Source organism: Rhinolophus sinicus, chromosome 11 (genome assembly GCF_057876585.1).
Source record: "Rhinolophus sinicus isolate RSI-liver-muscle chromosome 11, RSI-T2T, whole genome shotgun sequence".
In the NCBI taxonomy this organism is placed as follows: domain Eukaryota; kingdom Metazoa; phylum Chordata; class Mammalia; order Chiroptera; family Rhinolophidae; genus Rhinolophus; species Rhinolophus sinicus.
In genome coordinates, this window is record NC_142511.1 from 18,475,121 (window position 1) to 18,502,810 (window position 27,690).

The 27,690-nt window shown below is 47.7% G+C and overlaps 2 protein-coding genes across 8 annotated transcripts in view; one reads left to right on the plus strand and one right to left on the minus strand.

The window, feature by feature from the left end:
* The window catches only part of KCNH1 (potassium voltage-gated channel subfamily H member 1), a 331,725-nt gene extending 316,219 nt beyond the window's left edge, over positions 1–15,506 (plus strand). For all 3 annotated transcript variants that reach the window (XM_074322079.2, XM_074322080.2, XM_074322081.2), the window contains one exon: positions 8,957–15,506. In XM_074322079.2, coding sequence (XP_074178180.1) covers positions 8,957–9,814 — 858 coding nt within the window. In that variant the 3' untranslated portion in view covers positions 9,815–15,506. The remainder of the gene's footprint in view (positions 1–8,956) is intronic.
* A 2,616-nt stretch (positions 15,507–18,122) lies between these two features.
* Positions 18,123–27,690, minus strand: part of HHAT (hedgehog acyltransferase) — a 259,911-nt gene continuing 250,343 nt past the window's right edge. For all 5 annotated transcript variants that reach the window (XM_088801657.1, XM_088801656.1, XM_074322217.2 and 2 more), the window contains one exon: positions 18,123–19,410. In XM_088801657.1, the coding sequence (XP_088657783.1) occupies positions 19,319–19,410 (92 nt within the window). In that variant the 3' untranslated portion in view covers positions 18,123–19,318. The remainder of the gene's footprint in view (positions 19,411–27,690) is intronic.

Here is a 27,690-nt window from a genome sequence, read left to right on the forward strand (position 1 = left end):
CCACTGGGACCTCTGCATTCCTGCTCTTCCTACCCAGTGCCGTGCCCTGAGGGTCACCGGGAACCTCGGCATTCTCCAGGGAGGCAAGATTTTCCCAATAACCAAAACACTGGACTCCTGTGTTGCACAGCCCCTTTCCTGCCTCGACCAATCAAAGGCTGGCTCCCACGTGACATCATTTCCCCCCACAGCCTAATGTATCTAGTGAGTCCTTTTCTCCGTAACTGCTCCAGGAGTCTCGGCTTCTTGATCTCTGTTGTCCCCTTGGCCAGATCTCTCTGCTTCACTGTTCTGTCCCTGAATTTTCTTTTTTTTAAATTTCATTGGGGAATATTGGGGGACAGTGTGTTTCTCCAGGGCCCATCAGCTCCAAGTCGTTGTCCTTCAATCTAGTTGTGGAGGGCGCAGCTTTATATAGAAGTTGCTGCTGACGGACAGAGAGGGGTGCCAGGGCAGGATAGAGGTTATCAACGTATACTGAGGGAGAATTGTCCTTTTCCCTGAAACCAAGGCATTCTCCGTAGCAGAATGGCTGCGAGCCCGGGCATGGGAGGGGACTCGGGTGGCCATGGTTTGAGTCTTAGCTCCACTGTCTTTGCACCTTAGGCAGTCACCCTTTCTAAGCTCAGTTGATTCGTTTGAAAAATGAGGACAGTGATTGTGTCCACCTGCTGGGGCTGCTGTGAAGAGGGCATGAGATGGCACATGTCCAACGTTTAACAACGGTGCCGGGCACATGGGAGGTTCTCCGTCAGCCTCTACCCCTCCCACACGGACTGCGACTGCAAAGACATTTCTCTATCTCGGGTGGCATTTCTGCCTTGATGTCGTTACATGTCACATGTGCTGTCCCTGGTATGAGCACCTTCGCCCAAATGCTTCACCTTTTATACCTGACTAATTACAGCTCATCCTTCTAGAGTCACCTCCTGTGGCCCCTCAAAGAATGGTATATAATACATGTCCTGGGCAACTATTAAATGTCAAGCACTCTTCTTAAAGGTTTACTGATATTACCCAGCTTAATCCTCCTGGTGGCCTTACCAATTCAATAGTATTGTCTGCTTTTACAGGTGAGGAAACTGAGGCTTGGGGAACATGATCCCCAGTCTGTCGGATTTCCAAAGCCTGTGGTCATGCTGTCTATCACCCCAACTCCTGCCCACCCTGGGACCACTTAGCAGCTTGAACTTGAGCTGAGAGTTTGCCAGCCCATCTCTTTGGAGGGCAGGGCTATACCATATGACCTTCTAGGTTCAGGCTCTGGCGGCACATGGTCTGAGCTCAGGGAGTGATTACTAACCTGGCCTGGCCTTGGTCCCTCTGGGAACCCCACCCCCTCCCTGAGCCTCAGGATCGCCCGTGTTCTGGGTGCTCCCCGTATCCGTGATGCTGTTGAGAGAAAAATGTAGCATTTGATTCCAGCAGCCACAGAAGTGGCTCTTCTGTGGTACAGCCTTTTCAAAAAGCAAAACCCAACCAACTGCCTTACTGTACCAGTCCATCTCCAGTTTGTTTTTTTTCATGTTTTCAGTTTCTTCAGTGACCCAGTTTGTTAATCTCTATGTTATATGCTCTGCCACAAAACCAGGCAGGGCTACTGGTGGAGGGGGCTGGTGGGTGTGGAAATTGTGAGGGAGGCAACGGCACCAAGGCCTATAGGGAGAGTGGGATGGGGCCCGGCTCCCCCGATGCTGCTGTGTCCCTCAAAGTGGCTTGAGGCAGTGCCAGCATAGGCCCAGCTTTGGGAGGTTAAGAGGCCTGGCCTTCCTCTGTAGTGGAGAGACGCTGTGTGCATTCCCTGCATACAGTAGGTACTGAATAAGTGTTTGCTTGGCTTGTGTCCTCCACTCCAGACAGCAAACCAGCTTTTCGTCAGATCAAAGGATGAAAGACAAAAGTGATGGCAGGGCGGACCCGTCCCCTTTCAGTCCCCTTTAGGGACCAGGATCCCTTCGGGGTCAGCCCCTCACCTCTCCTGATATCCCCTCTCCCTTTCCCTCCCCACTGGCTCAATCTCAGGCAGCACAGGAGGCTGAGCCAGGCTGGACATGCAGCTCAGGCAGGGAGGTGAGCGTGTGTGCACACACAGGCCATGCACACACAGGCCAGCAGAGTGGCAGCGATCACACCACTCACCGAGCCAGGAATGCTGAGACCCCGTCAGGCTGCCTGCAGCAGAGTCACCGGGGAGCTTGTTGCAGACGCCAGTTTCTGACCTTGCTATAGGAATGTCTCACTCAGTAGAGAACAAGCTCTCTAGGTGGTTCTGAAGTACAGCCAGATTTAAGAAGTGTTGGTGTGGTCCAGCCAAGGAAAGACACGGCTTGCCCAAGGTCGCGCAGCGGCCGGGCAGCAGCAGAGTCGAGGCTACGCCAAGTCTGTGTTCTTTCCACTGCTCTGTGTGTTGCAGATTTGGGACATGTGTCTAAGTCCAATGAAAAACAAAATAAATCCCTTTTAGTTTATCTAGTGGTTTTCTATGATTCATACCTCAGCCTCTGTTCATTTATGCAAACCACTGGAGAATTGAGATTATGTATATATTTTTACTCCCCAATTTGAGCTTTTGTGAGCAACTGGGCTCCCATTCTCTGTGCTGTCAGGACTCTGGCGGTCCATTCCCCTCCCAGAGCTATCTTTCCCTGACATGTGCTGCAGGACCGTCTTGCTCAGGGACCCTGAAGGGGACTCCTGCTCCCCTTGGCCTGCACTTGGTGGGCGTGGAGAGGGGCCAGGCCCTCCTGGAATGCCCCCAGAAGTGGCAGTCAATGCTCCTGACTCACCTCAGGTCCCAGGGGGATTGCGTTTTCAAACAAACTTGAAAATAGCTTCTCAGAAAGCCCTGCAGCTTGAGAGCTGGGTGTCAATTCTGTTCAGCTCAACAACCTTTCGTTAAAGGCCTCCAGGCTCAGGGCCGCAGCTTGGTGAGCCCTCAGAGGGATGTGGAGATGGATGAATGAGGCACAGCAGCCACTCCTGCCCTCGGGTGTCCTCTGTCTCCCCCTGTTCCAGTAAGTCATGAGCTGTTCTGCATTCTGTGTGGAACTTGCATGCCCAATACGTCAGGCCCCTCTGTGGGCTGGAAGGACCCTGGTTGGCCAGGGAGGATCCGGACTTAGCCCATCGCTGGGGCCTGGACCTGGGTCAGCCTGTGTCCAAGGTGGGGCCTTTCCAATGGGTTATTAGAGGCCCCTGGTCACCTCTCCAGGCAGACGCCAGCACCTCTCTGTTGGTGTGGCCCCTGTCTACAATTGCTAGTGTGAGGAAGGTGACATCAAGGCAAGAGCACTGGTCCAAGCCCTGAAGTTCTGCTTCTACCTAGCTCTGTGACCTTGAGCAGGTCACTCTACCAGCTACGCCCCAGTCTCCTCAGCTGTCACATTGTGGAGAAGGCCCCTGCACATCTCCCGGGATGTTTGGCTTAAATGAAACAATGCACTTGCATATGTGGAATAAGCAGTTACGCACAATGCAGAGTGCTATATTATTATAATCATTAATGTTCATTCCTGAGGGGGCTTTAGAGAGGAGGTCATCCAGTGGGTTTCAGAATGATTTTTTGTGACCACAGAATCTTTTCCCAGAGTGAACTCTCACAACGAAACCCAATACATAACACAGGAAAACAAAAGAAGAAAGCCTGGCACTGCTCTGAGGGGAGCTCGGGGAGACACCCAGGTGCAGGCAGGTGTGAGAAGCAGCTTGCTCAGGGCCCAACCGTGCGGGGTAGCAGGGCTGACATGAGCCCGCTGGTGTTCAGAGGCCCAATCCAGGGTTGTCCCACCGGATTGCCCGCCACAGGAAGATCCGAGTTTATACAAACCAATTCAAGAGTTGTCCTCATTGCAAAGAGACTCATCGCAAGGCCACTTTGAAATAGCAGCTCTCTGAGCTCAAGTAAGTGACTGGAAACATTAAAATTGGTCAGGTCACTGAAATGAAGATGAGTGAAAATGGAAGTCCTTTAGGATTCTATTTACATAGTTCTCTTCAGGAGCCTACATGTTGGGTACAGAGAACTTCACCTGTGATCGCTCTCTCTCCCCAATAGACCACAAACATCAGAAATAGATTGTGTGTGTGCGTGTGTGTGTGCTTGTAGGGGCAGACACATCACTTCTGTCACCCTAGCATGGGCCTCACACACAGAGGGAGGGTCATAATTGATTCACTGACATATTTATTGATTTATTGGCCATTGATTGAGCACTATATATGCCAGGCATGATGCTGAAGGTGGGGAAAAACTGAATAAAGCTGCTGCCGAAAGGAAAAGACAAATAAGCAAAATGCTGCTTCCTAATAATGGTTGCAGGGATCTTTGAGGGAAGTACATGTGGCTGCCCCAGGCTTGTTACGCCCAGGAAGGGGGTCTTCTGACCCAGGCGGTGAGGGAGAGTCAGGGAAGCTCGGCGGAGTGGATGACTCCTGAGCTGAATCCTGAAGGTCAGGAGTCAGCTTGAAGGGATGGGGCGGAAGATGAGATGGAAGGGAGGTTCGGGCGGAGTGAACAGGGAATTTTCAGGACTTGAACTTGCTCAGTACAGACGGCGCATATAGAAGGACTGACGGCTGGGAGGCAGGAGAGTTGATGGTCCAGCTTCCTCAGTCCTGTCACAGGATTTGGATTGATCCAGGTCTGTCCACTAGGGGGGAGTGTATCAGCAATGGAGACCCCCAAACCCCATACTCCAGGGGCTCAGCAGTAAGGTTGGAGAGAAGAGGCCCCATTTAGCTGGCACATGGAATGGGAAACTGCCTTCCCACCTATGAGGGCTAATCGCAAATATAGAGGGTGCTCCATGCCCCCCACATTGATGTAATTTCAGTGTTTGCCAGAGGGGATTCTGGGGAATACTACCCTTTGCAAAGAGAGAATATGGGGGAAAGTGTTTAAGAAATGCTACTGAGACATTTGTAAGGTGCATCAGCGTGTTAAGGCTCTGAGAAGTCCTGCAGTAAAGCAACCAATTTAACATTGTCATGCGGCTCAAATTTATTTCATTTTAAAACTGTCCCCCTCCTGGTACCTGTTACAACTTCACGGAACACTTAGAAAAGCTGGATGGACTTCCCCAGGCCTCCAGCTAGAGACTGTTGAGAGCAGAGAGCACCCTGAGTTATGGGGTTTGGGGTCTGGCCCATCGTTCCTGTGGTAGGAACTATGGAGCACCTCTGAGCAGACGAGAGCTGCCGTGGCTGGTGCTGGCAGCACGGCCTCACTGTTGTGAGTCAGGCAGGCACCCCTGCCCACTTGGACCTAAAATCCTTGGCCAAATGCTTGGTCATGGAGGCCTCTGACATGAAGAGTCCGTGACCAACTTCTCCAAAAACGTGGCTGAGGTTAGTTAGCAGAGCCCTGGATCCCAGAGCAGCAAAGCTGTCAGGCCACGTCAACTCTATGTCCTTTGGGGGCGGGGCGTGGGGCAGAGGGTGTTGCTGGTTTTACGCTGATTTTCACAGGAGGGCTCAGGCACTTCTGCAGGGCAGGAAGCTCTCCCTTGGTTCACCTGCCCATTGAAGGGGCCAATACTGCTCAGGTGGGGCTGCCTGTGGGATACGGGATGACTGAGGATAGTGCTAAGGTGACACTTTGGGAAAAGCCAAGAGGCTTCAGAAGAGTCAGCACAGACCCAAGCACCCACGTGCCCCCACCCAAGGAGAGCCCCAGGCCGTGAGTGCAAGGCCGCCCTCGTTCACGACTCAGTCTGAATATGCCGCCCGTGTCAGGCCAGCCCCCCCCCCCCCCCCAGGATTCTGCCCCCGATGGGCATTTGGTTGAAGAGCACATCCAGCCCATCAAGCAGGAGCTGCCACTTCCCCGCACAACTGTCCACCGTGAATGCGTATTAAGCCTTTGTTAACCCCCTGGTGTGCTGCCCCTTGGGAGAGATTTTGTGTCGATGCCTCAATATCTGAAGACGTACTTTCTTTTCTTTAGTCTTAAAACATCTCATTTCCAGTCTCAAGGGCTGCATCTGACCTGTGATATTGAGAGTTGGGAAGAGGACCATGTGTGTTCTGAGCCCATCGCTTCCTTTTATAACATTGATTATGAGCTCTACGATCACACCTTTCCAGGCAGAAGACATTCTCCCATTGATGCATTAGCTCGTATTTATCTGTTACTCGTTCGTTTATTCATTCAGTCCATAAATATTTATTGAGGGCCCCCTAAGTACCAGGCATTTTCTGAGTGCTGGACACAGTGAACAAAACGGACAACCCCTGCTCTGTTAGGGTAGATAATATATGTGTTTTAAAGTAATAGACACAGGTGTGATATGCAAAGTGCTGTCTTGGGCCCTCAGGGAGCTTTCAGGGTGAATAAGATGTAAAGAATTAGTATCTTGTTTGAGAATTGTTGCGTGTAAGAAACAACCCCACTCAAACTAGCTCAAGTAGAAAAAAGGGCAGATACTGTTAAGAGTCAGATGTCCCACGAATAAAGGGGAGGAGCCAGAGCCATCTCTTTTGAGTACGATCACCTTCTCATTCCTTCCCCCTTTCCCCTTCCTCCCTCTTTTTCTCATTCCTCCCCTCTGTTCCGCCTTCCTTCCTTGTTCCCTTCGTCCTTCCTCCCTTTTCTAAGAAGGGATGTGACTGGGGGAAGAAATAGTTGGCGTCTCTACTGCAAATGAACACAAGATAGAGTGTAATTAGGGCAGAAGTGTGGGGTGAGCACAGAGGGGCCGTTAGAGTTGGGAGGATAACTTAGAGCTCCGTGGAATCAGGGAGGGCTTTCTGGCAGAAGTGCTGTTTGGAGCCTTGGTGTGAGGAGGAGCTGGATGCCGGGTGGAGAGCAAGTACTTTTCCCGGAACAGAGAACCACATGAGCAGAGTGACGTATGGAGGTGGAAGACTGCCACCTGAGAGGCTAGACTGCAGGAACAGACGGGGTGTCGCTGATGGGGACCCGCAGAGGCAGGGTTATAAAATCATAGCAGGGCAGGGCAGGGATGGGAGAAATGCTGCCCAGTGGAGGTCAGAAAGCCAAGTAATGTGGCTTGAAGATGTAACCAGGCGGTGAGAGTGGTGACCGCTCTATCCCACCCACCTGTTAGTGACCCGAGTGTAAAGTCATGCGGTGACAGGCGTTTTGATGGAGAAGATACATGACAGGTGTGAGCCTGCAGTCGGATTGCAGTTTGCTGATTGATTGCTGGCATCAGGCAATGCAGTGTTTGTTGGGTTCCTCTGTATTTTTTGGCACTATAAAATGACCGTTTTGTCAGTCAGATCTGAGAACATGGGTGGTGCCCTCAGAGAGCTCTGGGCAGGGGGGCTTCCTAGAGGAGGTAGAGCACGTTATATGTAGTTATGTATCCTCTGCCCCTAGAAGCAAAAATAGAAAAGAAAGGAAAGAGCCTTATCAAGGCTGTTCCTTTTTTACTGGGGGCAGGAAGAGTCATTTTAAGCATCTACAAGGAGCCAGTGCTTTCACATAAGCAATCTTGTGATGGTTTCCACTGAGTCAGAAAAGTGAGCATTTTTCCCACTTTTTAAGGAGGAAACTGAGACTCAGGAGTTGAGATACCTGTCTGAGGGCATGGAGCTAGGTGGCAGAGCTGGGACTTATTCTGTCTGAACCCAAAGCCCATCCTCCTGGCATGCCACCATACGTGCCTCCCCAAGACCTGGGGGTCCTGTGACAAGTCCTTGGAGCTGGTTCGGGGTTGGTCTGAGGCTACCCACACAGGGCATATGGGTCTCCAGATTGTGGTGATGGAAAAGCTGCCACTGTCCCTTCCACAGGCTTCTCCTCTCCTCCTCAATGAGCTCAATGCCGCTGGTCCTCAAACCAGAGATTCACATAAAAAAGACGACCTCTTGCAGGTTGTTTCCTATAAGTTCAGGTAGGTATGATTCACACATGTCCCTGAGTGTACCTGCCACATGCAGTATAAGCCAGAAATGACAGGCTTTCTTATAATCTGCTGTCAGCCCAGGGGAAAGCCCTGTAACATGTAGCTTACGCTGCACTCAGAGCCAGACTCATAAGACTGTGTTGCTGTCTGTCTGTCCTCTGCATGAAGCATTGTCATCGTCAGGAAGTACCTGTTGGACATCTAATGGATCTGGGGTTTGATGGCTTGGGTACAAGTTCCTTATAGGAAAGTTACCTGTTATGTGACCTTTACTACTCTGAGCCTTGATTTCTGCTTCTCTAAAATGGGGATAATAATACACGTATGTCTCCCAGTGACCTTGATAATTCTGTTGTAAGGAATACGTGAAATAACATTAAAATGCCTTATAAACTGCGAAGCTCCATCCAATGTTTGTTATTGTTAGGGTGAGCTCATGTTCAAGGTCATGGGCCTTTCTTCCCTGTAAGCTCCCTAAGAACAAGGAGGGCTTCCCTGTGAGACGAGCTTTTACTTCTCACAGCCAACTGCATTCACTCAGGGACCAGATCTGCACGTGGCAATGGCAGTCTGTGGACTTGGCCGAACTTTCTTCCCCTGGAGTGTGGTTTAGACTACAGGTGCTCAGATCACCTGGAGAGCTTACGTTACAGGCTCAAGGGCATCCTGTCCGGAGATTCTAATGCAGTAGGTCTGAGCTGGGGTCAGAAAAGTGCGTTTTGAAAAACAGACCAGGTGACGCTGTGTTGCAGGCCTGGATGGGTTAAAGGCGGCCCCCGTCCAGAGGCCAAAAAAAGGCCATTTTGTATCTCCAACCTCCTGGCACGTGGGGATGCAGAGGTCGGGGGTTTGTTTCTCTTGAAGGGGACAACAGCAAGGGTCAATTTCTTGATGTTGGAAGGCGGGTAAGAATGTCAAGAAAAGGGAGTGATGGCAGTCACTGAGGAAAGCCCAGGGAGGGCCTTGCAGGGATGTGAACGGACTCTGAGCCTCAGTTCTTGGGGACAGGGGGCTGGGAGCTGAGAGCTGTGACAGGCAGAGCGGCTACGCAGCCCTGATACACATGTCGTTCTGTCTCACTCCAGATCGTATTCCGGAAGATCAGCGACGTGAAGCGGGAAGAGGAAGAGCGCAGGAAACGGAAGAATGAGGCCCCCCTCATCCTGCCTCCGGACCACCCAGTCCGGCGACTCTTCCAGAGGTTCCGACAGCAGAAGGAGGCCAGGCTGGCGGCGGAGCGGGGGGTCCGGGATCTGGATGACCTGGACGTGGAGAAGGGCAGTGTCCTCGCAGAGCATGCCTCGGCCAACCACAGCCTCGTGAAGGCCAGTGTGGTCACTGTCCGCGAGAGCCCCGCCACACCTGTGTCCTTCCCAGCGGCCTGCACCTCGGGGGTGTCGGACCACGCCAAGCTGCATGCGCCCGGCTCCGAGTGCCTGGGCCCCAAGGGCAGTGGGGGCGACTGTGCCAAGCGCAAAGGCTGGGCCCGCTTCAAAGATGCTTGCGGGAAGGCGGAGGACTGGAACAAAGTGTCCAAGGCCGAGTCCATGGAGACGCTTCCCGAGAGGACCAAGACCTCAGGGGAGACCACACTGAAGAAGACGGACTCGTGCGACAGCGGCATCACCAAGAGCGACTTGCGCCTGGACAACGCTGGCGAGGCCAGGAGCCCCCAGGACCGGAGCCCCATCCTGGCGGAGGTCAAACATTCTTTCTACCCCATCCCCGAGCAGACGCTGCAGGCCACCCTCCTGGAGGTGAAACACGAGCTGAAGGAGGACATCAAGGCCTTGAACACCAAAATGACCAGTATCGAGAAACAGCTCTCTGAGATACTCAGGATATTAACTTCCAGAAGATCCTCTCAGTCTCCTCAGGAGCTGTTTGAAATATCGAGGCCCCAGTCCCCAGAATCAGAGAGAGACATTTTTGGAGCGAGCTGAGAGGTTTGTGGGGGGGAAAAAAAAGTCAAAGACAAAAACCGACCACCCTGCCCTAGACACCACCCCACCACATAAACCTACATGACCAACAACTTTAAAAGTAGGCTTTTCCTGACAGAAAATCTTAAGTGGGACCAGTCGCTTAGGCACACACTCTCTCTATTCCTCCATCTGGGAAAAGATACAGGAAGGGGAGCGTGCTGCCACCCTGCAAGACGGCAGCTACACCTGAACTGTCTTTGCACAATTTGGGAAGAGGGGGCATGCTGTCTAAAGAGTATTTTCCTTCATTTTTAATTTTTTACTGCCATGATATTTGTAGAAGATGAAAACTACCAGAAAAGAGTAGCAGCCATTTGGGGATTGGTGGGAGAGCACCAAGAACTCCTCATGGATAGACCGTGCTGGGCTCCTTTGCCAAGACCCCCGAAGACTGCAGTGAGCACAGGGATCTCCCAGCAGTCCTTGTACAGCCTATGTCTGATGTCACTGTATGTTTTCCTACAGTCATAATTGTAACAAGCTTGGGATAAGGGGAGATGGAGAGACAGGGAGTGTAGAGCCTTTCAACTCTCTTCTCTCCCATGGTTAAGGCCAAAAAGCAGCTGAGGTGCTGTGGGTGCCTCCCATAGACACTGAGAGCCGGGAATCCTCAGGTCTCCTTTCCCCAAAGAGGTGAGCCAAGTGTAAAAGCTGGAGAGGGTCCCTTGGGATCCAGAGATTCTCCACAGCCTGCTCCTATGGGATAGCCAGCGGGGAGGGCCCTGGAGGCCCCAGATGAACCTCTGGCCTTGCCCCACACCACTGGCCTCATCACACAAGCCCCTTTGCTTCTTTCCCCTCTCAGTCTCTCTCCCATGTGTTCCTGTGACATTCCTCAGGGTACGGGGCATCAGCAGAACGGGTGATGAGCCCAGAGTTGCTTTATTAGCAAAGTAGACACAGACACACACACACAACCTCAGAAACATGATTGTAGCAAGTGCTATGTTTATATTATAATTCTCACGGGGATTGCCCTTCAGAAGTTTGTATTTTGTCCACTTCAGGGTGTCCTCAGAGGACACGTGGGAGCCAGGCTTGGCCTTACTTTAAAGCTAATCTCTGTATCTCCTACTAAAGTCAGTAGGACTTGAAGAGAAAATGTGAAAAGATTGCAGGATCGCGATTGTACTTGCTTCGGGAGCTGGAAAAAGAGAATGAGGCAGTGGGTTTTCCAGCTGACTCTTTACAGTGATCGAGAGAGGTGGCTGTGTGGCTGTGATCCACGGGGACGGTCTGAACTCAGAACGGTGATCATGGAGCCACCTGTGGGCCATCCCAGTCCCTATGCCATGGTGCTCGGGGACACGCCACTGTCTCATAGTCACCTGGGGCAGGTCATTTGTGTGCTTGAGCTTCTTTCAATGGCTTCTGCAAAAGGAAAGAGAGGAGATCTCTCCCGGGCAATTGGGGCTAGCCCGGGTGTGTGCCCTATAGAAAGGAATCGGGACTCTAGAAGTTGCTGAGCAAGGTTGGCAGTTCAGCTCTAAGCCCTCAGCTGTGAGAGACTGAAATGAGCAGTGCAGGTGGTCTGGGCCATGAGTGACAGGACGGAACCATCCAGGGCACTGACCGTTGCAGCCGTCCACTATCCACCATGTAATGCACCATGTAATGGCAGTGACTCCACTCTTAGCACCTCTGCCTGGCATTGCTTTGTTAAAGAGAGTCTGGATCCCAGTGCTGATTTCCCTCAGTACTGAAAGGAACCTGACAATCAGGCCTTGCCCTACCAAAGACAGTCAGTATTTCTGAAAGCCACCTGTCTAGACCCACCACCCACCTGCTCAGTGACCATATGACCTAGGACTTGGCCCCCAGTTGTCTGTGCAGAATGGGGCTGTCCTCTCCTGGCTCCCAGGGTTGGCCCAGATGGCCCTGGGGAGCAGAGACCCCGTACACTTATGCAGCGTCTCGCTTGAGGCTTACAGGGTGGCCCCTGGCGTCCTGAGGCTGAGAAATTAGATTTAGTTTCAGGTGGCAGCATACAAAGAAGAGGAAGTGAAATTCCCCGTCGTGACTATTTATGATTCTGGATAGAGTCGTGGGGCTTCCAGCCTCTTTAATTTGAGAAGCTGCCAACCAGTCCTTGGAGCAGAAGCTGTAACCTCTCTGGAACCCCATCTACCAGCTGTCCCGGCAACGTTCTAGTTTGCCATTCCTTAAACATGCTCCTTTACCTGCTTGTAAAGTTTTGGACCCACTGCTTTGAAGGCAGGGCAAGGGTCCTAATAACTCTAATGTCCAGCTTCAGAAGCTCCTGCCCGATTCTCCAGGTACATGATGCCAGGCTCCTGTCCAGCAGCCTGCAGGCCAATGGAGAGAGGCCCTTCCCGTTCCCTTCAGCTCTGCCTGCGGGGCACAGGTCATTCAGAAAGGACTCCCCATCTGGGTCTGAGGGGCAACGATGCTGATGTGTGAGGCGTAAAGTCTAGACTTGTTTGGGGGCGGGGAGTGGGGGGATAAAGCTTCATGAATGTACTCCTAGGATTGACTCCTGGGATCAAACTGGGCTTGATGGAGCCCGGATCTGTTCATCTCGGGGTCACAGGGCCCACAACACGTGCTCCTGTGGGCGACACTAAGAGCACCACGAGTGTGGCTGCATGAGCTCTTGCTCTCCAGTTAAGGACTTTAGGGATTTTTGCTATAATTGTTTTCTCTGAGAAAAAAAAACAAGTTTTTAAATGAGCCAAAACTCTTCTTTCATTTGTATGACACGCACCTGACCACAGGCTGCTTCATGCTACCTACTCTTACCTGGACGCTCGCTGCCCTGGGTTCCCAAGCAAGGAACACGAGCTTCAGATGCCACTATGGAACCGTCCACTATCAACCATGCAATGCAGTATTCTCCAGCAAGGGCGTGGACTAATCGATAAAGAGCAGACGAGCCACGTTGTTAAGTTTGGATGGCACTATTGAACTCTTCAGCAAATCTATGAGGACCCTCAGTTACTTTGGGAAAATCTTTTACTATAGCGCTAAGTTCAGCTTTGGTCGACAGGATGTTAGAAATTAACGGTTTAGCAGGAGCCTCAGAGGGCCTAATGTTAAAAGGGAGAGTTTTAACCGGCTCAGTTAGTAACGTATTAGCACTAAAGAAGGGACGTACAAAGGAAGGGTAACCTTCCTTTAGGGCAAAGGTAGATATAGAGGGGGTGAGGCAAATATAGAGTGTTAGGGCAAACCACGGCTGGTCCTGCCAAGAAAGAGGCTTCAGATGGCTTTAAATCTCCTTTTAGTTATTTATTTTCTTCAGTTAACTTAGAAAGAGTACTTCGTAAAGAAGCAATTTTAGAATCCTGGCTATGTTTAGAAGCCTCTAGGTACCAATTAAAATAGCCGTCCCGTTCAGGTTCTTTAGTTTATTGCAGTGGTTTTCTAATTTAGTCCGGAGGAAAACAAGTTTGGGGAGATCAAGCGTCTGCTTCACGGCCACTGAAGTTCTAAATTATCTTTAGTAAGGTTGGTCCATTTAGTCAAACATGCGCGTGAAGCAGAACTATAATTTTTTAACATAGAGCCGGCTGAGGTCCCTGAGGGAGGGTTATTCTTAGGTATTTAGATAACTGGGTTCTCATTTTCCACAGGTTTTGAGGGCAAAAGAAAAATCCCTAAATAGCGTAAAGGGGGCACTTCCGGGGTTGGTAGGTGTATTTGGTTTTACAGCGACAGTGCGCCTGTTCATTCACAGGACACATTTTTCTTGGGGCTGAAGGCCTTTGCCCTAGTGTCCGACCCATGACCAGGTGTCCCCTGTGGCACAGAAATGTTCCTGGCAGTTGACAGGCAACCTACTGTCAATCTGGCCTGTCTGAGACCAACTTATCCTCTCAGTCTTTTGCGTCAGAGCTCAATCTCTCAGAAGGAGGTGGTGAGTGTGCGGGTAGATTTATTTGCTACACCCATGCCCACCGATACTATTTTTAATTTTTGCTCTCAAGAATTCCAAAGTAATTATACCAAAACTCAGTGCACTTCTAACAAGAAAAAAAAAGAAAAAAGAAAAGAAAGAAAGAAACTACCAAAAAGGAGAAACCCTTAAACAGAAAGAATGAAACATTTAAACATGCCGATTAAAGTCGGGGAGCTCAACCGAAGGGAGGACGCTCAGGATCCAAGAGGAGACTCACGGAAGCGACGGGCACGAAGAGCTCCATTCCGAGTGTCCTTGTCCTTTGGGAGTCTTTCCCTTCGGCTCCGACTTCTGACACCAAGGACTGTCACCTAACTAAAGAGGCAAGCTCAAAATTGTTAAAATAAATAAGTACATACATATGAGTTTATTTGGGTATCGCAGAAGAATTGCAATTCAGGACAAACGGCAGCAAGCAACAGGTGAGTCCTGACTTCCTCTGCTATTTCCAAAAACTCATCTTCTTTGACAATTTTGAGCTTGCCTCTTTATTAAGATCGACAAAACCCACTTTCAAACTTTGGTCCAAGCCTGTGTGGGGAACAAATGGATGCCTTAGAAACACCAGGTGTAGGAAGGGCCTCATCGCCCCCGCTTGTTGCATCGACTGCCGTACGGCATATGCACCCTCTGAGGAATTTTAGGAGCCCTGGTGGACATACAAGTTGATGTGCATTGAATGAATAGATTGTACAGTGTTTTGCAATAAGATGTTTAGCCTTAAGACCCTTGAATGGAACTCCAACTGTGATGGAGCTGCCAACACTCTTCCCCCTCTCCTCCCTCCTCACACAATGTTGCTTAAAGAGGAGGCCTGCTGAGGGCACACTCAGCCCCGGGACAGCCTCTCTTCTGTCACTAAATCATTGTACTGTCTTCTCTCTCTTGCTTCAATAAAAGTTACCTTCACCAGCTCTTGTGCCCTCCAACTGGAGATTTCACTGTCCCCTTAGCACCTACTTCAGCCATCAAAGCACCATTTTCTCACCCAAAATGTTCCTATGGAGAAGTTTCAATTTCCATCCCTCACAGTTCAAAAGAATCAATGTGAATTTGCCTGAAGCTTAGTTTCCCATGAAACTTCATTTTCATGAGAGCACGTCAGACTTCTTCTGGAACCTCTAGAACTGGATTTGAATAACCTGCAGGGGCTGGACCGGGTGGGTGCCCTCCCTGCATGCCATTAAACTCCTCTTAGAGCCAGTGTCTCTTTATCCGTGACTTCTGGATCCATTAGCTGTTCAACAAGAAGTTCACGGATCTTGTATCAGGATATGAATTGCTTTTATGTTAAGAAAGATGCAACCTCCCTCTAATGAATGTATTCTCTTAATATTCAGACACTGTATTTGTGCATCAGTTGGAGACTGTCCACAGCCGACATTTCGCCGACACTGCAAGGACGCTTCCACTCATGAGCAATTTGTCATCCCGGGACTTCTTATATTAACACACTTTCCACTTGAGTCCTGCCAAATCCTTCACTGGGTTTTCCTTTTTCCTTTCCATCTGCCACGTTGTTCAGGTGAGCATGAATAAACAGAAGTGCAAATGAGCTGATACTGTTTTTGTGGCCAGTGAAGGATGCTGCCAGGAACGTCACTGTATGTCTGCAACTGGGAATGTTAAGAGGAACATGTGGGCCCCTCCATTGATGATATTCCCTTCTTAACATTTTTAAACAAGCACAAATGATATTTGTAAAAAAAAAAAAGAAAAAGAAAAAAAAGTTTAATTTTATTTATTATGGTAATAAACTATTTTATACATGATATTTACTTACTTTTGCCTTTCCTTCTATAATTTCAAGGACATTGCATTGGGTGTTCAGACCTAAGATGACAGAACAAGGATGGTGCTTTCTATTCCTTTTCAAGAGCTTGGGGAGCTCTAATTCGGAGAGCACCAGTAATTGTGGTTTGTGGAGAACTTAAAATTATAGAGACACCAAGCGTGTGTGTCAGAGTACTGCACGAGCAAGAGAACAGTCACGAAGGTGCTTTGCAGTAGCATCTGGAACAGAGCTGCATGCGCTATACCAGGGACAGATGCCTTTGAAACGTGGCATCCCTGGAACATTGTGGTAACACTGACTTAACACATATGTGAAACGGACCTTCACGTAGAAGTGAACTTCTTAATTTTGAACAAATTGGACTAAAATTTGCAAGAGCTATATGAATGCTTCCCTGCCTTTTAAAATATACTGTAAAAAAAACACAAATGAATCTTTTCAGAATGACTCAGTGTCAACAATATAAGTTTGACCTGTGCTTGAATTCAATGATGGTCTCAGAAGCTATTAAGGCAGACGATTGCTTGGCCCTAAATTACTACTATACACCAGTACTGTTTCAGTTCTGCTGTGATTTTAATAGATATTGCTTTCTGCGCATGGCAAGACTCTCTATAATACTGCCAACCTGAGTTGTTATTTAATACCAATGGACCACAAATCAAAAATGACACTTTTCTTTTTATAGACAGTAGCACTTCAGGGATGGAGCCTCGGATCTGCAATCCATAATTCAGGCCTCTGCTGATCTCATAGGGCCACAGTACGAATACACTATTTTCAGTGACATTCTCCCCACACTCTGTTATTTAATTACATCGCAGCAAAACAGAATACAAATAATTGAAGGGTATACTGCTTAAAATTCCAAATGATTGATATTCATGTCAAAGGTCTCACCTAGTAAAGCACTAAACATTACCTTGTTTAGATATCCTCACTGGTGAAAAATCTATCTGTGAATATGATTTTTATAATTGGTCAAAAGGACCAGTAATACAGAGCCAAGCGATAGTACATGGGGTGCCAAATGGGTTTCACTATAAAAAAAGAGGGATTTCGTTGGTTTTAAAATAAAACAATTCGCCTGAAAAAAGGCCTCAGAGAAGCTTCTCAACATGTACTGAGAAACGCCAGCACTATTAAGATAATCTGGCTCCTCAACAATTGGCCTTATTGAATGGCTACGTTCTGGTACATTTGCTAGAAAACAAACTCATTATATTATGGTTAATTACTTAACACTTAGTCAACAATTATTATTTTGAAATAAGCAACTGAGCAGTCTCAATGTCTCTAAGGGGAACACACTCCCACTAAATTCTCCCAATATATAGATCATTACACATGTAATTGATATATTTTCTTTCTAGGTCAGCAGTCTTGAGTAGAACAAAAGGTTTTCTGCTGTCACTTCAAACAAATTAATCTGAAGAAATTATAAAATACTTTTAAGTCTTCTTGCATGGTCCCAAGAATTAGTCAAAAATGAGCAAGATTTGGCTGTCCTTCAGATGTCTTGCTTGCCTCCTTAGGGATTGTGCTTATAGCTCTTCGGCTTTTTCTAGGTTGGGGTCAGAGGATCCTGTGGTTGGAAGTGACCTTGGGACCTTGTCTAGTTATTTTGCAGCCCTGTGCCTGAAGTTGCCCAGAGCTGATGACTATGGCAAGCGACATGTCAGATGTTCCTCAGCTGGAATTCCTCTGTGTGCCCTCAAGAGTCTTTCATTTACAGCAACTTTAAGATTTTAGTTCATATGCATGATGAGATATGTTATCATTTTCATATTATAGGTGGGGGATAGCAAGAAGCCAAAGAAAACAACGACCTGGGATAAGCCACACATTGGTTAATCAGGCCTCAAATACACAGCTAACTGCAGTCACCCTTTACTAATTCCTGAGAACCAGTCTAAATCACTAATAGCTTAAAACAAATTCAGGATTATTACTTTTGAATACAGTCACTAACTATTCTAATATAGTTTAATGAATGAATAAGCCTATTTTTATATAAATGGTGTCTTTGAAGAGTTTAAAATCCTTTGATATATATACATAAACACTTCCCTACAATCTCCACACTCCCTTTTTTTTCCTTGGCAAACCCCTTCCATGTAAACTTCAGCCAAACTCCCTCTGGCTGACCACAATTTCCAAATTAGTGTTAGTCCATGAAGTTTTACTGTATTCATTTGAGTGGTGACTCTTCCCTAGCCTCATCCCCTCCTGAAAACTTCTTAGCACCTTGGAATCGCCTGCCTGTGTCCCTTCCTTTACCACGCTGGCTGCTGAGGCCACTGCTGCCCTGATCTGCCTGGCCTTCTGGCCTCTGCCCTTTGCTGCAGCTAACATAGTGTATGCCCACCCGGGCCATCCGCATTCTGGCCCCCTCCCTCCCTCTTCCAAACAGAGTGGCTGTTTGGAAGAAAGGACATCAGCCAAATAACTGGTCCTGCGCTCTAGGAGTTTATCCCTGTAACCATCCCACAGCCAGGATACAGGGACAATAACAAACAACAAACATGAGACAGTGTGACAGAGACCAGGACTAAGTGAACCTCATAACAATTTAATTTATCTGCTTGAGATGTTCTAAGTTCTCCCATAATTGGGTACACTATGGATTCAAATTTTAAAGCTTTTTCACTTATTCCCCCCGCACCACCCCCTCAACAAAAATCCAAAGCCAAAAGAAAGTATTCTGAATGATCTACCACTTGGGGCCATTAGGGGCCTGTCAGCATCTTTCCAGGGGAGTGAATAATTAAAGAGTTATGTAAGTGTGTTTAGATTTTAAACATTTTCCTCAAAAATATTCAAAACAATTCTACAAAAATGTGTATTACCTATATGATAGAAAAGGCTCCATTTTATTCAAAACAAAACAAAACAGTGTAAACCACTGAAGGTAAACCACTTGCATGGGGAGAAGACCACGGGAAGCCATCCTTACTCTCCGTGATTTGCCTGGTAGCACCTGCCTGTGGATATGCTATTGCTGGGTTTGTAAATCCTGCTTCTTTACGTGGAAACGATGAACTGTCAGGTGGAGGCACTAGCCATGTTTATACTGCTCTGCAAATCTAGGGAACAAGCAGCCAGATGGAGACCGTACTGATGAAGCTCAAATACCAGGTCTCCTGGGTCCCGACTCCTTGGAATGTGACAGAATGTATTCTATCTTCTCTGATTGGATAATTAGAAACAGCTGTGGCTTTGTCACTTCCCTGCTGAGGAGCTGGAGTGTGCAGCTCAAACCCCAGTACTGGTTCTAGTGAGCACACTGCAGGACATGGGGAAGGGGTCACATAATTGTCCCCAAAATGTTTCGGAAATACTGCCCAGTGGAGGACAGGCCTAGCACTAGTCAGGATTTCTGTGCCTTAATCAAGAAATGCGCATTACATTTAATTCTTGGTAAAGGAGAAAGAACCCAAAGGGCCCTTGGGACGGGGTGGGTTCTGGGCCATAATGTCACCATGGGCAGCTGGGCAAGACCCTCTACTGCTCTGGAGCCCAGCTTACTCAACAGGAAATGATGATGTGGGGAGATGACCTCTAAGTCCCCAAAGTTTGAAGACTCTCCGGTTGTCAATTTCCTATGAGCTCAAGCTTCCAGTTTTGGAGGTAACTTCAATAAAAGATGAGCAGATGGTCCGCTGGCGGTTATCTTGGGCTGTGAGGTCAGGGAGAAGCACCATTTGCCTTGGAGGCCAGCAACAGGGCTGACCGGGGCCCAGCAGCATTAGTTCATGGAGTATGTCTGAGCCCAGGCAATGCCCACGTGGGAGTAGCAATACAGGAATCCCAGGACAGAGAGGGTCACCCACGGCCAGCCTGCAATGGGAGGACAGAGATGGAAGAGCGGTTAGAAATACCTGGAGTGGGGTCTCCCACAGAGACACACTGTCCCCCTTTTGATAAGGCAACCCAAGAAACAACATGGGCCTTGGTTTATGCATTAAGACACATACCTCCTGCAAAGTTTGCTCTAAATGAAACGCCAGCAAGTTGAACCCTACATTCCCATTGGGGTCAGCATAAAATGAAGACTGTGCTATCACAAATGCAAACTATGTTTAGGAACAGGACAAGCTTTCAAAGAATACATATTTAGGAGAGTAAAGAAGATAAGCAAAAAGGAAGAAAAGGCCATGAGAATCAGAGAAAATCCCAAAATATAGATTGACCATTATATTGAATTGAGTGTCATGGGCAAGCACACAGAAGGGAGAGGCTAAATTAAACATTTGCTTCCAAAACTCAAAACTTTTAGCGGTTCCTTCTACAAGCACTTGTCTTAGAATATTTGATATTTTTTTTTTTTTTTTAATTAACAGCCCTTTCTGCTGAGTATTTGTTACTTAATAATATCTGTGTCTTCTACATGTTTCACTTCTTCAAATATTTACTGGGGGCTTTGGAGAGCCAGAGGTGCTGTGGACGTTACCAGATGCCAAAATAGAAAGATCTAGTCCTGTGTCAAAGGTGCTCCCTCTCCAGCTTGGAAAAGACAAACACACACCGCAGGGTTTAGAAGCCATGTAATACGTGCTAGAGAACAATGCGTATAGAGCACATTTAAAATGGGCCACGTGGGGTGAGCAAGAACGTCAGATGGAAAGGGGTAGGGATGAGCTACCCGAGAGGCCACCAGAGTGTGAGCATCACGGGCCACCCAAGGAACAGGGGTCATGTGATGTGGCTACCACACAGGGCGGGGCAGGCGGGGGAGGGGGCAGGGGAGGGGCAGGGAGAAGGCCGTGGGGAGCCAATGAGGGTTATTAGAACTGCAGGCTTTGTTCTTGCTACGTCAGCCCTTAGTTGCTACTATTATTATTAATATGACACAGGTCCAATCCGTGTAGCACAGTGATTAAGTGTGCGGGCTCTGAAGTGGGATTAGACACAAATTCAAATCCTGGCTCTGCTACTTGCCAGCTGCATGCCCTTGAGGAACTTAAGAAATAGTAAATGTAAACCTAGGAAGGATAGAACAAGTTACTCAATGGTGTCCTCATAAGGTACCATGGAGTGAACTGTGTCCCCTACCCATATCCATATGCTGGAGCCCTAACCCCCAAAATGATGCTATTTGGAGGTGGAGCCTTTGGGAGGTAAACGAGGTGAGGTGAGGTCATGAGGGTGGGGCTCTGATGATGGGGTCACTGGCCATATGAGAAGAGACACCAGAGAGTCTGCTTCTTCTTTCTCTCTGCTGTACAAGGACACAGTGAGAAGGGAGCCAGCCCTCTGCGAGTCAGGAACAGGGTCCTTACCAGGAACCAAATTAGTCAGCACCTTGATCTTGGACTTTCCAGCCTGCAGGAATGTGAGAAATCAATGTCTGTTATCTAAACCCCAGTCTATGGGATTTCGTTATGGCAGCATGACCTAAGACATAAGGATGGTGTGAAACGACGTAAAGAGCCACATGGTCCTTGGCCTATGGCGGGCACTGAACAAAGGCAGTAACGGTGGCGAGAGGGCACAGAAGTCTTTCTCCAACAAGATTAGGAAGACGACAGGGAGTCGCCATGGTTTTCCTCCTACGTCGTTTCTGACGTGCTACTTAGACTAGCTGGGCCCCAGGATTCTCCCAGGTCCTACAGGCAAGACAAGTGAGGGGAGCAGTGAACCCCAACAACCTGGCTCTGGGACCAGCTGTAATGTCTCACCTCCTGTCTGCTAGTCAGCAGGTATATTCGTTTCCTGCAGCAGCTGGAATAAATGACCACAAATTTAGTGGCTTCAAGTAACAGAAATGTATGAGGTCAGTCATCCTAGAAAAAGTGCTCCATACCTCATTGCTGAATATCACTACGGTCACCTTCCAAGTACTCCCCTTGGGAAGCTATGCACTGATGCCAGCGCCTAGTCTACCCTTCAAAGCAATTTTGGAACTCTTTTTCTGGAATGGCCATCAGAGCTGTCAACATATTACCCTTGATGTCCTGAATGTCATCATAATGTCTTCCTTTCAATATTTCCTTTATCTTCGGATAAAGAAAGAAGTCATTGGGGGCCACATCAGGTGAGTAGGAAGGGTGTTCCAATACAGTTATTTGTTTACTGGCTAAAAACTCCCCCACAGAAGATGCCCTGTGAGCTGGTGCATTGTCGTGATGCAAGAGCCATGAATTGTTGGCAAAAAGTTCAGGTCGTCTAACTTCTTCATGCAGCCTTTTCAGCACTTCCAAATAGTAAACTTGGTTAATTATTTGTCCAGTTGGTACAAATTCATAATGAATAATCCCTCTGATATCAAAAAATGTCAGCAACATTGTTGCAACAAGTTTGTGAATGTAATAGTCAGACCTCATATTCTCTCACACTCCTAGAGGCCAGAAGTCTGAAATGAATGTGTTGGCAGGGCCTCCTTCTCTCGGAAGGCTCCGGGGGAGAATCCTTCCTCGCCTCTTCCAGTTTCCGGTGACCCCACGCCTTCCCTGACTTATGGCAGCATCACTCCAATCTCTGCCTCTGTCTTCACATGGCCTCCTTCCCTGTGTGTCTCTGTGTCCTCTCCTCTAATAAGGATACCAGTCGCTGGATTTAGACCCAACCTAAACCCAGGATGATTTCCTCACAGGATCCTTAACTGATTACATCTGCAAAGACCCTATTTCCAAATGAAGTCCCCTTCTGAGATTCTAGGTACACATGACTTTAGGGGACACTATTCCGCACAGGACAGACAGATACTTCTTCAAGCTTCAGGATGGACCCATCCTACCTGGAGGCCCACAGATCCCTCACCTCTGTGGCTCAGACACAGATGCCAGGAGACCTGTCAACACCTGCTTTTCAGGGGGCTCAGGGAGCAGGAAGAAGGGAGGGGACTTCAGGTACAGGAAGTGGTCCCAGACTTCAGCTGTGTTTAGAGTGAGGCATCAGCAGGGGTTTGGTAAACACAGAACCCAGAGGCTGGCTGAGGAGTTGGGGGTTGGGGATGTTTCATTTACACAAAGCTGGGCCTGGGGGCTTGCACAGCTGTGCTGGGACATCTGTGAAAGCTTCTGCCCAGCACACAGAATTATAAGGAGAAATATCCCCAAAACTGCCCAGAGGTAAGGCATACACATGTTCAATTTGGAACACAGAGGGGCCCTGAAAATTCTCCCCAGTATTACTGGGTGCCATGCACAGAGGCAGCTAAACATCAGTTGGAAGACTTGTAATACTGACTCTACTTTGAGACTCTAGTAGGGTCTCAGTTTCTCCATTTACACAATGGGAGGTCAAAAATAAATAGAAGCACGTGAAATAAAATAAGATCGCAATTCTGGGAGTGCTTTAAAAAAGTGTTTCAAAGAAACGCAAAGGATTACTATAGGACCACTCGAGAATTCTATTGCAAACACACAGGTAACCAGCTTTTTTTTTTTTTTTAAAGGGTGCACCTCACAGTGGCGGCCCATGTGGGGATTGAGCGGCCACCGGGGTGTTATGAGCACCACGCTTTAACCAACTGAGCTAACTGGCCACCCCTAGCCAGCCTTTTCAATGCACAAGTGTTCCTCCGGACAGTAACCCCAGTGTGTACTGGATGGCTGCTAAGGACCCCCATCCTTTCTTGACCTCAAGTGCAAGACATGTGATGACAAAGAAAAGACAGACTCCATAAGCCACCCTTTTACAATATCCCACCGGTACTTCATGAGCATTTGCCGTGTGCCAGGCCCTGTCCTACGTGTTGACTTCACCCTCTGTAGGCTGCCTACAGGTACAGGGTCTTTGACTATGGTGGCTGCTCACCAACCACTGATGTGGCCCGTGTGTGTGTGTGTGTGTGTGTGTGTGTGTGTGTGTGTGTGTGTGGTGGGGGTGGGAGAGGAGGGTTGATTGGGGCAGAGCCTCCTCTTCATCAGGGCTTAGATGAGCCCGGGATCATAAACTGAAAAGAAACTAGGATGGACTGTCACTCTGGCAACTTTCCAAGGATTGCTATGTTGCACAGTCATCCAGGCTTGTCAGCCATTAACAAAAAAGATGGTGTCAAAAGGGTTCCGTCCTGCCAAATGAACACTGACCTCATTCTGCAGTCCCCCCTCCCCCTGGCCTTCCTCCATTCTGCATTCTCCGTCCATGCTCTCCCTTCTCACCAGGATTTCCAGTGCTCAGGGTCCAGCCAACTCCCATATCCCCACATCCCAGACCCCGTGCATGGACACACACACACACACACACAGTCCATTACATGGTTCATAAAGCCTGGTGGGCAGTATGGTATTGGCCAAAGGGAAAGATCCTTCGTAAGAGTGTACTTTAGGGTAGAAGCCCCCTGCACAGTCACAGCTGGACCCCCGGAGCCAATGAGGTGCGTAGCCTCCCAGTGGGCTTTTGATACCTGGACCTAACGAGATCTAAATAGGTAAACAGTTTTAACAGATGACAGTGAGGCAGCAGTAAATATACTATGAACAGGATGCTAGCAAATCAGACAACAGTTGCAAAAGATTAGGTAATATAGTAAATAGGACAGGTTATTTGACAGATATAGCTAAATGCATTAAGTAGGATGTACAGCACTATAGACTCAATTAAGAGGACCAATGTAGATGGTATAACAGATGGAGCTAATAGGGTGTAGTTGGTTGTGTCATATTGTTAACAGGATATTGGCAAGTTGTATAAAAACTACAGCTAATGAGAAGCATGTAGGACAGAGAGGGAAATGGCTACAGCTAATAGAAAGTGAGGATATCATGGCTAAGCACTTCTCCAAGCAATTACATATCAGTCTGAAAGGACTGCAAAGGCAGAGACTCGAGATAGTGAAGGAAAAGATGGTCATCAGGCAGGGCCATGAAAAGTCAAAGGACATGACGAACGGGTTTTCTGGAAGGTTCAGGGATCGTCAGAGCAAGAAGCAGGTCTAACGCAAAACTTTAAAAGGTAACATGGTAAAATGATGCTGCCACCGTGGGAAACAATATGGAGGCTCCTGAAAAAAACTAAACACACAATTACCACATATATACCCAAAAGATGGAAAAAGAGTGATAGAAGAGATATTTGTACACCCATGTGCACAGCAGCATTACTTAACAATAGCCAAAAGGTGGAAGCAACCCAAGTGGCCACTGACTGATCAATGAATAAAGAAAATGTGTTCTATCCTAATATAACGGAATATTTTTCAGCCTTAAAAAGGAAATTCTGACACATGCCACAACACTGATGAACCTTGAAGACACTGTGCTAAGTGAAATAAGCCAATCACAAAATGACAAATACTATATGATTTCCACTTATGAGAGGTACCTAGAGCAGTCAAATTCGTAGAGACAGTAAAATAGTAGTTTCCAGGACGTAGGAAGAGAAGGAAGTTAGAGTTTAATGGGTTTCAGTTTTGCAAGATGAGGAAAGTTCTGGAGATGGATGTTGGTGATGGTTGCATAGCACTGTGAATGTACGTAACATCACCGAACTATACACTTAAAAATGGTTAAGATGGTAAATTTTATGTTACGTACAACTTGCCACAATAAAAAAATTTATGCTGAGGGAAAGAAGTCACTGGCAAAATAATATGCACCATATTACTTCATTTATGTAAAATTCAAATTGAGAGCATGGTCAGTGGTTCCCTGGACCTGGAGCGGAGGGAGGGATAGCCAACAAAGGGGCTCTAGGAATCTTTGGGGATAATGAAAATGTTTTCTGTCTTGATTATGGGAATATTTTCAAGGGTATGTACAACTGTAAAATACCTTAAATGGATGCATTTTATTAAGCATAAATTATTTCTCAATAAAATTGGAAAAAAATTTTTTTAAAGCAACAACATTAGCAAATCACAGATTTGCTTGTATTATGCTATAATGTCCTAGGCTATATATGTCTCAAGGTGTTCAAACAAAAAATGCAGGTAGATACAATTAATTATTATTATTTTTTAATTAAATTTATTGACGTAACATTAGTTAACAACATAACCTTATATAAATTTCAGGCATACATTATAATTCAGTATCTGTATACACTCTAATGTGCTCACCTCCAAAAATCTACCTTGTTTCCCCGAAAATAAGACCTAGCCGGACAGTCAGTTCTAATGTGTCTTTTGGAGCAAAAATTAATATAAGACCTAGTATATTGTATGTATTATATTACATTACATTACATTACATTACATTACATTACATTATATTATATTATATTACATTATATTACATTATATAAGACCCGGTCTTATATTATTGTAAAATAAGACCGGGTCTTATATTAATTTTTGCTCCAAAAGATGCATTAGAGCTGATTGTCCGGTTAGGTCTTATTTTCAGGGAAACATGATAGTTTCCTTCTGTTACCATTCATTTTTTGAATGAGGATGGGTCTTCAGCCCTTCATCTCCCTAGGAGCAGGAGGACTTGCCATGTGTAGGTCTGAACACCGGGCTCCCCTAGTTATACTTTCTCTCACTGGGGCCTCTGAGGACAACAGTAGTTCTTTCTTAACCATGCAGACGCATTCGGCAGCTGAATCAGCACAAACCCCTATCCCAGGGAAGAAATCAATCATTCCTAATGGGAGAGGAGTTAATTGCCTTGCTATCAATTACCCCATCACAGGCTCACTGGGCTGTCAGGTAGGGAGACACTCCTGAGTCTGTGGCCGCCATCTTGGCTCTAATGGCTTTTTCAAAGGCTACGTCCTACTCTGTTGACCATTTTTAGAAGAAAACGGCCAGCGACCAGCACATGCACAACCTTTACAGGGAAGCAACCTTCCTGCCCTTCTACCCAGTGAGCCAGCACCATGGTCCGTCTGCGTAGGAGCGGTTTAGGAAGAACACGCAATCTACTACACAGTTTTCAAAGAATACACAGTCTTCGTGAATCCTCACAACACCCTGAGAGAGAAATGACCAACCTATACCAATACTCTTTCTTGAAGCCATACTGTCTCGAAAGGGCCCAGAGTCCACATCCCAATCCCATAGTGTCAGGTTGGATCCTATTTGGAGAACAGTCTGAAGGACTTCAGTCTGTCCTTTCGTCTTTATCTACAATGACCTATCATTTATCGATCATGAATAATGCCCTACCTAGCCTTCTTCCTCCATCCATCCAGGCAAGTTTTCTAGCCAGAGGCTTTGCGCTCTGCTGCCTGTTGTCCCTCTTACTCATCCACTGCTCACTCATCACCTTTCTGGGTCACACTTCTCCTGTGGAGTAACACCATGACCCTGCCAGCTTGGCTCCTGTGTCCCTTCAGCTGGAGAGATGGACTCTCACTTTCTGGTCCATGTCACTCAGTGACTCAAAGCCATTCTAAGAAAGGAGTAAGAGGAGTTTCCCGTTATATCTGAGAGCCATCAGGCTGCAAAGGAAATAAGTCTCACCTCCCCAGACAAACTCTCCTTGGTCGGAGCCTACGTCTGCTAATGTGATGGATGTAGCATGATCATTAAATGCCACCCACACATCCACCCATACGCCCTGGGTATGAAAGTGCATATGGAACAGCCCACGTCGCCGTCCGGGTGAAGACCAACGTGGGTGGGGCTGATGGCCTTCAACCTTCACAGAGGGCCTTTGCAAATGGGCAGCTCGGAGAAGGACATTGTCATGCAGGGTGTCATGCGGGGTCTCTGGTCCCGCTCCCCACATAAGAAGGTAGGATGTGGCGAGGCCAAAAAGAACACCCACGGAGCCATAGGTAGGGGAGTCATACCACTATAGTCTCGCTGGCGGCTGGGTTGGAGACACAGGAAGCAGGAGCCACATGATCCACAACCCACACTCTGCGACGCCACGCCAGGATGCCACACCACCACACCACACCTTTCCACATGAGGCGAGAGCCTGGAAACCGCACTCCTGGCTCTGTCCCCACAGACATTCAATGAGGAAATGGAAGGAAAAGGTGATTCTAGGAGATGCCACAGAACCGAGTCATAGGACTTGGTGACTGTTGGATTTGGGGGTCACTGACCCTGAGCATTGCCTCAGACGTTATCTTCAGGGCTGACATCCAGCTGGTGCACATCAGAGAGCCTATACCTGACGTTAAAAGACTGATATGCTTCCCTACCCATTATTAAAAGCCATGGTCCCAACTTCTCCCTCAGGTCTGTCTTCTGATACAACAATGAAAGAGTAACAGCTA